A 9,151-nucleotide genomic window follows, 5' to 3' on the forward strand; every position below is an offset into this window, starting at 1 on the left:
CTCTCCATTGCCATCTTCAGGCTGAGAGCAGCCTTGCTCCTTCCAGAAATCCTAGAAATCTCCCAAATTGACATGGCAAACTCAATTCCGGCTTGCCGAGCATTAGCTGAAATTGATGGCCAAACCCTGCAACAAGGTGTTAAATACAAACGAGGGGAAGGAGTTCTGCAAGGCTGGTACTCAGCCACCCTGGGTAACATGGATGTTTTCCACCCCCTGAGTGCACAAGGATTTAGAGAGTAAATTACCACAAGCAATGCTGCTTATACTTCCTGCTGAGAGACAAAATTTACCATCAGGTTTTCTTTAAAGTACATAAATTGAAACTGCCTAGATGGATTTAGCTCTGTAGCCCACGCCGTTCCCCCAAAAAAGTTTTTCAGAACGATGATAAAAGCTGAGGTTCTTGGGAGATTTTAATGATAATTTGCACTTAAAGAGGTCTTTGCCATACGTTTCACATCTGACAGACATGGTTTGGAAGAGAGGAGGTTTCCAGGCTTGCAGGGTCTTGGATGAGCAATATTACAGGCAGCTTAGAGGGCCTGTAATCACAGAAGAGAGACTGTAATCACAGAACAACATAGGTAACACATACTAAAAGAAACCAGAAAACCATGGAATAATGTAGGTGTCCTGGTCCCACAGAGCCAGCTTAGATGAGGCTGCTCAGACCCAGTCCTATCACCCAGTGAACATCTTCATGCCATTCCCCTCCCTCTTCTGCACCCAGACAGTGTTTGACCACCCTCACGGTGAACATTATTCTCCCACTAATTAGATCTGATTGGATAATCGCTTTCAAGGAGCCCAGAGACCTGTAGAATCATAGAATGGTTTGAGTGGGAACGGGCCTTTGGGGGTCATCTAGTCCAGCCCTCCCGCAATGAGCAACGACAAACCCTGCTACGTGGAAGAACATTCCAGCAGTGAAGCCCTTACCGTTTTATCTCAGGTCTCACAGTATTTTGTACCAGGTCTTACTGAATATAATTTTTCCCACTGCCTCAGACCCTGGAATCCCAAATCTCAGGGCCAAAACGGGTAACTCTGGTACTTACCATGGCCACCTTAGCACCACTCACAGCATCGCGGTCTCCAGCGCATATCCTTCCCAGACAGCATCCACGGACAAGGGATTGGAGTGGACCAGTCCAGCTTCTTCAAGAAAACACTGTAGCTGTCCGCGTACTCAGACACCCAGCGGCCTCTGCGGAAAACACGGACAGGGGGAGAAGGAGAGGAGCTCCATCCTCTGCTTTGTGCACCAGGACAAGGAACCTGCCTCCCCTTCAGCAGCGTTTGACCTCCCAGCCGGGAGATTGTGTGGAACAAACGAAACCACATCCAGCTGGCGTGGGGGAGAGGGGGAACAGCCTGTCCCCATCAGGGATGGTGCAGGTGCTGCGACACACGTGGCTGTCACGGGGACCGATCTCCCACCTGGGTCAACCATTACACAGGCTCAGTTTCCAGCCCACATAAAACCCCAGGATCACAGATCAAAATCTTCAGTGCAGAGCTGAAATATATGTGTGCTGGGGGAAGGTGGGGGCCATGAGGCAGCAGGGAGGAATCACCTTTCAGTGAGAAATGAGGACTGAGGAGCCGTTTGTGCCTGTTTGGTTCATAGTGTGCAGGTGAGTCATGTTGCAAAGAAGCTCCTGCCCTGTTTGGTTTGAGAGAGCCCTTTCCCAGGGGAAGCCTGGGCATGGAAATGATGAGACATGCCTCCTGCCCCAGCTCCACAGAGATCTCAGCACCTTCTTTCCACAGGGATGAGGCTGTCCCAGCAGTTGTCTCCCCACCCTTATCGACCCCACTGCAAGCCTTTTCAGGAAAAGGGTAAGCAGGTTTTGAGAATGGATTTGTCCCTGAGAGGATTCCTTTGGCCTGATTTCATGACTTGAACAGGGAGAAATACACTTGAGAAACACCATCCAATCCCAAACAGTTCCAAAACCTCCCTGTCCTACTCTTACCCTGTCTCCAGCTCCCACCATCCACCCTCTCCTCCCCAGCCCATTTCTCCCTTACTGGTTGAAGCGTCCATCTGCAGGGAAAATGGGAGAAGGCCTCGTCTGCTCTGTGTACAATCCACCATGGACTCCTGTCCGGCGTGGGAAATCCAGCTGGTAGGTACTTCTCCAGTCAGGTATAGAGCAGTCTAGTGAAAGAGAGTCCAAAGAATTTAAAGACTTTTTTTGGGTCTCTGTCTCTTGTATCCCACAGTCTGAGTGTTCCTCCTTCTGAGCTCCATTGGCTGTGTGTGCTTCCAGTGCTCCTGCTGGAGCTACCACAATGAAGGGATTAGCCAAGGGAAAATGTAAAATTGCTTCCCTGGCATAGATAAGGTCTTTTAGATGAGATTATCAAGCCCTTATTTTCCATAGCCTTTGATGTGAGAGGGAAGCCACACAAGGCAGACCTGGAAACGATATCTTGTGGTCTTCCCATCTGGACATTGACTTGTCACCTGGTATATATTTTGCCCACCTGCCTAGATTTTCTTTTCCATCATGCCTTCAAGCAGGAACTAAACAAGGGAAGATATCCATGGCCCACTTAACCCCTAAGTGAGGACCATCACATCTGTTGTGCTATCTTCCCCAAAAATCCCTGTGGGAGTGGTTTGATGGCGTGCCATCTCCCATCCAACCCTTCCAGAGATGTCTCATCTGTATGTTAACAGCCTGATGTGTGTCCTCATTGAGCAGATCTGCCTGTGGATAAACCTCTCACAAGGTCTCACTCACAACAAAGCAGGGAGGGCACACAAAGCAGAATCACCCATTGCAGACCTTTCAGATTTTCTGTGTATTTTTAAAACGACACATTTCTATAATGAGTCATTAGTAGAGTAATTTTGCTGTTCTCACTGAGGCTGAGGTTACAGGTACCTCACATGTGCACAACCATGTCAGGCTGTTAATGCAACCTGGGTGGTTGCAGCAGCAGTTCCTGTGTTGTGACATCATTTCCAGGGAGACCACATCGAGCAGGGCTGTGCTCCATGGGGTGGCCCATATGGAACTTGGGATGAAAGAAAAATCATTTACAACACTCCAGCCTCTTCTAAAAGATAACTGTTTTTCCCTGCCTTGCTTCTCCCCACTGATGGGCAGGTGGTTACGGGGGCTCTGTGGACCCTTCCTGTGCCAATCACCTTCCCTTCACCTTCCTCAGTCTCCTTTCACATTAAATTAAAAAAAAAAATAACCAGGATGAAGGCCACAAGTCATTCACATGGGGCAGCTGCCATCCACTGACCTTCCATCAAAACAGATGAGCCCAGGATCTTGTTTTTGTATTGCTCAGCGTTGTCCAGCCTTTCCCGGTACAAACCCTGGGTGAATTGCACGTAGCTGACCAAGCCTGGGGACACTTTCTCCCTGTGCAGCATCGTCCCTAAGACATTGGAGGAGAAAAAGGTGCATTAGTCAGGAATCACCATCAATTACTCACCCAAATCCTTGGGTGTGAGCAAGTAAACAACCAGGGCAAGTTGGAGTCTCAGCTGGCATAAATCAGGGGAGGCCCAGTCAGCTCAGCAGAGCTTTGCTGAGGTGCATCAATTTTGCACTGATCTGGCTCATGGCACAAGTAGGGGAAGGATTTATGTTGATGCAAAGCAAGTGGAAGGAGCCATGCTGCCTCCACGTTGCCCTGGAGTGCAGGAGGTCTGTGTGTGAAAGGGAAAGGTTTTGTGGGAAATCCTGCACTGCTGGGATACACAGGGGCAGAGCAGGAAGGGAAAAGCCCTCAGGAGTTTTGTTGTTAGCACAAGACAGCTTCAGATGGGCTTGGCAAGGAGATGCTCAAAGCCCTCAGATGTTAAGTGGAGCCTAAATGGATTGACCAAATGGACAACTGATTGTCCATGTGGAGATATATCCATATGAGCTGCCTGTCCAGAATCTCCTTCTAGTGAGTGGAGAGACAGAAGGCCTGTTGGGGCTTAGTTCAACTCATTTCCAGGGTGGCATTTAAGTTACAGGAGGAGTCTGTGTCTTTGCTCTCCACTGATCGTGAAAGGATCCGGACACAGACATCCCACTCTGGGAGAGATCAGCTCAGGGAACAGAGAGGACATCCATGGCCACATCTCCTGTTTGCTTCTGGAGCATTGTTGAGCAATTCTGCCCTCTTCCCTCTCAAGCAGAAGCTCAGAGGAAGATCTCCACTGCTTCAGAGTGATGTTTGGTGACCTATCATTTTGCTTTCCTGTCTTCCCATCAGCGTTTTAATCCTTGCAAGCAAGTTGTTAAATGGTGTGGCTGAGGGCTGGCTACCAGCCCCTTTGCTGCATTTGCTGTCAGGCAGACACCCCTAACAGAAGGTGTTTGAGCCACCCAAATCCCCCATGCTCAGCCACAAAGCCCTTTTGCCTCCCTGCATTTCTGTTCATGACCTGCAAGGTGGGGGTAACTGCATCTCCCTCTATCCCAACAGAGCTGTGAAGATAAAACCCTTAAGAGACTCTGCCTTGCTAGCAGGGACTCTTCATGCACTAAGATGCTTCCAAGACCCCATTCGGTGCATCTGTGCTTTGAGCTGGCCTGGGAGCTGCGTTTGTGGTGACAGGGTGCTGTGCCCACGCTGCTAATCCTCACCAGGCTCAGCCCAGCACCGACACACCCTCGGGATGCTGCCATCCATGTGCATGCAGCCAGCATGGACCATGGGCTGGGGGGACTGGCAGAGATGGATGGATGAGGTCAGTCAGCTGTTTGAGAGTGGCTGGCACCAGCACTGGGGGTTACCTTCTGTTTCGGCTGTCTGAGCAGGAGGTGGGAGGTCCTGGCAACAAAGCAGCCCTTCCTGCGGCTCAGCGAGGATCTCCAGTTTCCCTGACCGGCCCGGTGTCGGCTGGATGGGAGGCTGGGACTTGGGTAGGTAGCACCTTGGTACGTAGCCGTCTGAACTAGGATGGTATGAAGTTATCTGCAGGAAGAAAAGCCCCCTGTGAATGGAGAGGCAGCGAGCGGGAAGGGCAGCTGCTCAAGCATCATCCAACACCACTCGCTACCTGTGCACAGCAAAGCCTGGGCTTTGGTGGGGTCAGTATCTCTGAGAATGCAGCCCCAGGGCACAACTGTCATTGAAAGTGCAGGCACAGCTTCCTCTGTCTGCCTATCTTACAGCCTGGGACTCTGCTGGAGGGAGGGAGGGAGCCACAGCACAAGCAGTGGTTTGACGATGGGAGAGGGTTCTTGCCAGGGAAAGGCTAAAGGGGCTGCTGGTGTGGCTGATCTGGAGGGGCTGCTGCCTCCAGCCTCTCCAGCTGCAACTGGATCTTCAGGTGCTGCTTTCTAGGGACTCAGAAAGGGACTCTCCTGCTATGAGCTCTGGGGTCAGCAAGAACCATCTTCACAGGTGGTTGTTTGGTCTCTGTGGGTTTTGTTCTGTTTTGAGTCTCCAAGGTCCTCAGGGCTCTCCCAAAGGTGATTTCTCCTTCACCATGCTGACAGTAGGGCAGGTGGAAGCTGCAGAGCTACAGGAATGACCTATATCTGGGGACTTCCCCTACTGAGGATGGCCAGAGCTCCTCACGGGGCATCTACAAAGGGTCAGGAGCCTCCAGGAACACACGGTGGGCACGGTTCAGCAGTGAGTGCTTTCTTCCTTAACCCAAGGAGTTCCCCACCTTTCCCCGGGGAGGAGGACACTGCCCAAAATTTCACATCACACTTGTTTCATCTGCTTAAAAAAAAGAATGAATCCTATCAGGGCCAAGAGGGAAACCTGGGCCTCCCAAGTACCTCATCATCGTGCTCCCCAGTGGGAGAGCTTTCCTCAGCAGGGCTTGGGAACTAATAAAGAGCCAAAGGGAGCTGTGCAACCCAAGAGAATCAGACATAGCCCCCTCCCTTCTTATCTCCCAAACTACATCACAACCTCCACAGCAAGCGTGCAGCCCTCCGAAAATAAAATTAATAAAACTTTTTAAATTAAATTAAAGAAATAAAGGAAAAGAAATAAAATAAAAAAAAAAAAAAAAGAAAAAGAAAAAAAAGAAACTGAGATGCACGGCTTGGAAACTGTGCTCCAGCAGGCAGGGGTTAAACCCTGCCCTCCCAGCCGGGATCTGGGCTCCTGGAAGTGGAGCAGCCACCTAAGGCTGGGGCTGCCCGGGAAGCCCTCGCCAGCCCGGAGAACAGCGGGAGCCCCGAGCAGGACCGCTAATGAAGGCTGCTGGCAGCGGGAGCGCTCCCCGGGGCAGGAGGAGGGGAGAGGAGAGGAGAGGGGAAGAGAGGAGAGGGCTCCCCAGGCTGCTGCCCAGGCGAGGATGGCAGCGGTGGCCGCAGACAGCCCCTCTGCCCCGGCGGGCACCTTCACACAATGATTTCTCTGTTGCTGTCCCCCCCTTTTCCTCCTCAGCCTCAACTTTTTTTTCTTTTTTTTCCTCTCTCGTATGAGCCCAAAGCACTTCAGCAACCGAACATGCCCCCCACCACTTCTCCGCCGTGGCCCAGTGCAAACCGCAGCTGTCCCCACCGGGCTGCCACAAGCAATTAAGCCAGGGCAGGCGGAGCGAGGCAAATCAGATTAAATAGCTCAGGGGGTCGCTCGCACTGCGAGGAGATTAGAGAAAAAACAACTCCAGCTTCCCCGCAGAAGTCTTCTCAGGCCCGTGTCAGGGCAAGGAGCCATCTCCATCCCAAACGCAGTCCCCCTCCTCAAGGCGGTACCGGGATGGGTCTAATCCTGACGCACTCCATCAGCCCCACGGGGAGCAATAGGAGTCCAAGGCTTAGGCACCGGTTCAGCAGGCAGTCGTTAGTGCCCTGCCTTAATGAGCGTAATTAGCATCACTCCCCACGAACAGCTTTACCGGAGGGTGCAAGGGGGATTTCCCGCAGAAGGGATGGGGGGCACAAGCCAAGGGCGTTTGGGCGTGGTGGGACCTGCTGGTGGGTCACAGCGGTGGGGACTAAAGCAGACCCTGCCAGTGCAGGCAGCACCCGTGCCTGCTGCCCCCCCGGCACCATCCCAGTCCCCAGCTGTCCTGTAACCACAAGAGGGGAGCTGACAGCTAAGGAGGAAAGCAAGGAGAAGACCACAGTACCTGTACGTCCTCCTGGTTGGGTGGCTCGTAGGTGTTGTGCCAGCAATAGTCTTTCTGGTACATACTCTTGTACCTGTCCAGTGCTGCAGGCAGCTAAAAATGAGAGAAGGCAAACACAAGGAAACACTAAGTCTCAGAGGAAGCCTTCAAAAGCAGTGGTACAAACCCAAAATGCTCTCTCATAGGTCAGGAGAGGATGAGCTGCTCTTCTAGGCACAGTCTCTGACCTGTGGGCCACCTGAGGCAACAGAGGCTACTCCTTGCTCAGTTCAGCCCCAGGCAGGGTGGCCAGGAAGGTCCTATGCTCTTTTTGCAACAGTTTCTGGGGCTTTTCTTACCCCATGCAACAAACAGCTTCCTTCTACTTCTCTCAAGCTTCCTCTGGCTGCCTGGATGGCCCCAGGCAGAGCATTAATATAGAGCTGCTGAAATACTTTGATCAGCTGCTGAGGTCCAGTGTCTCTCAAGTTAAATCAGCGCATGCTTCCATCGTCCATCTCAGTAAGACTTCCTACGTGCTTATCCCATATTTAAAGTGCTGGCTAATGTCAATACTCATTCTGCAAAGCGAGTGGAGAAGCTATGGAGGAAAAATATACTCTGCCAGGGTATATGAGGCCAGTGACACCTGCCCTAGCCCTGAAAATCCTCGCAGAGCAAACTTCTGGACACTGGGAGAGGGTTTTAGGGAGAAAGCACTAGCTGTGTCTTCTCCCTCAGCATGCACCATAAGCACTTCTGGAGCCAGGAAAGCTCCAGCTTTCCTTGGTGAGATGAACCTTCAGGCTGGTCCAAGAGCTGTTTTCATACTTAAGCATTAGATGTGATAACTTGTCAGTGCATGGCAAGGGCTGGGGGAGATGATCTCTAATTGGAGGTGTTACTGTGATCCCTGCTGCCACACAGACACATCCACCACACAGGCGTGGCTCGGCCAGCCAAGGCAGAGTCTGCATTCCCATGTCCCTGTGATTAAAAGGAATCCCTAATAATAATAATCCCCTACTAATAACTCCACTGGCACACAGCACCTTCAGGAGGGCTCCTTATGCCTTGCCTTAGCAGTCATCCACTTTTATATTCTATCTTCTATTATTCTACATTTTACATTCTCAGTACTTTTTTTCCTAACATTTCACTCTTTTCCCCCTTTGGGCTTCCCAGACCGGTGTCTGCCTTTGGCCAGGACCCAGGGTCCCACTGTCACCAGTTCCTGTTATCTTCCCAGATCATCAGACCCAGCAAACCCATTACTCAAACACCACTGAGGATGAGTGTCCTGTGCATCCTTCACCTTCCATCGCCTTGCATTCTTCGTTAGGTCCATGGTGAACCAGGAACCTGCACCAGAAAAGTCACTCAGTTAAAAACCAGCAAACCAGATCCACTCCTCCATCCCAGCTCGAGGGATAGGGGACCTATCCCGGTCTGAAGCCGGCTACCAGCAGGAGGAAGGGGGTTCAGCTGGGGCCGTAAGACCCCTGTGCACCTCAAACTGGCAAGAGTATGACTGACTTCATTCAAGCTCAGCAAAGCAAAATTTACCCAGCCAGGACTTACAGAGACGGACACCTCAGGGGACGCAGCCTGCTGGAAGCCAGAAGGGATGAGATGGAGGCATCCCACCACCAGCAGTCCCAGAGCCACCCAGAGGGTGAACAGGTGTGACCTCCTGGGACAGGGTATGTCTGGGATGGGATCCACCAATGGCCTGTGTGGCCACGGTGTTTCCAGGGTGGAGGGAAAACTCTGTCCCATTGTGACACAACTGTAACTCAGAACCCTGGAGGCCTTGGGGGGGGGCTGCTGTTCTCTTCCTCTGGTGAGCTGCAACAGGAGACAACTGGGGATGCTTTGACTGAGTGCTCCATCCCACAAAGAGTCAGGAACACCAGACCAGGTCCACCAAGCAGTATTTACTCTTTCAAAAGTGACAGGCCTTGACCAGGCTTGGATGCATTTCATCACAGGGCTAACCTTGCCTAATTTTATATGTCCACAAGGACAACATCTCCGTCTGAGCTGAGCCCTCCTGACTTCCTGGCTTGTTTAGCCCAGTTCATGTGACCAGTGCAGGTACAG

The 9,151-nt window shown here is 51.7% G+C and overlaps 1 protein-coding gene across 4 annotated transcripts; it reads right to left on the minus strand.

Moving 5' to 3' along the window:
* Positions 1 to 393: 393 nt before the first annotated feature.
* LOC114067214 lies at positions 394 to 8,807 on the minus strand. 4 transcript variants are annotated; one of them, XM_027902504.1, is made up of 9 exons: positions 8,739 to 8,806; positions 8,495 to 8,656; positions 8,364 to 8,415; positions 7,070 to 7,162; positions 4,764 to 4,944; positions 3,271 to 3,408; positions 2,038 to 2,167; positions 1,062 to 1,210; positions 394 to 562 (listed from the first exon to the last, which is right to left on the minus strand). In XM_027902504.1, exons 3-8 carry the CDS (start codon positions 8,394 to 8,396, stop codon positions 1,072 to 1,074), a joined length of 714 nt encoding a protein of 237 aa, XP_027758305.1. In that variant the 5' UTR covers positions 8,397 to 8,415; positions 8,495 to 8,656; positions 8,739 to 8,806; the 3' UTR covers positions 394 to 562; positions 1,062 to 1,071. The 4 variants fall into 4 exon arrangements, with proteins under 4 accessions (XP_027758305.1, XP_027758306.1, XP_027758304.1 ...); XM_027902505.1 differs by having other exon boundaries at positions 8,364 to 8,410; positions 8,615 to 8,656; positions 8,739 to 8,763; XM_027902503.1 differs by having other exon boundaries at positions 8,495 to 8,807.
* Positions 8,808 to 9,151: the final 344 nt, after the last annotated feature.

The sequence above is a fragment of the Empidonax traillii genome, unplaced genomic scaffold (assembly GCF_003031625.1).
Source record: "Empidonax traillii isolate 1590-97213 ecotype Southwest subspecies unplaced genomic scaffold, ASM303162v1 scaffold882:size376633, whole genome shotgun sequence".
Taxonomy (NCBI): Eukaryota; Metazoa; Chordata; class Aves; order Passeriformes; family Tyrannidae; genus Empidonax; species Empidonax traillii.

What these genes read in the sequence shown, in the direction of transcription:
- LOC114067214 (XM_027902503.1), bottom strand. Translation starts at nt 8,396, where the DNA reads ATGGACCTAACGAAGAATGCAAGGCGATGGAAG. An exon ending in TCAGACAGCCGAAACAGAAG is followed by an intron (nt 3,409 to 4,763) that starts GTAACCCCCAGT and finishes CCAATGTCTTAG; the next exon opens with GGACGATGCTGCACAGGGAG. An exon ending in GCAGATGGACGCTTCAACCA is followed by an intron (nt 1,211 to 2,037) that starts GTAAGGGAGAAA and finishes TGTTTTCCGCAG; the next exon opens with AGGCCGCTGGGTGTCTGAGT.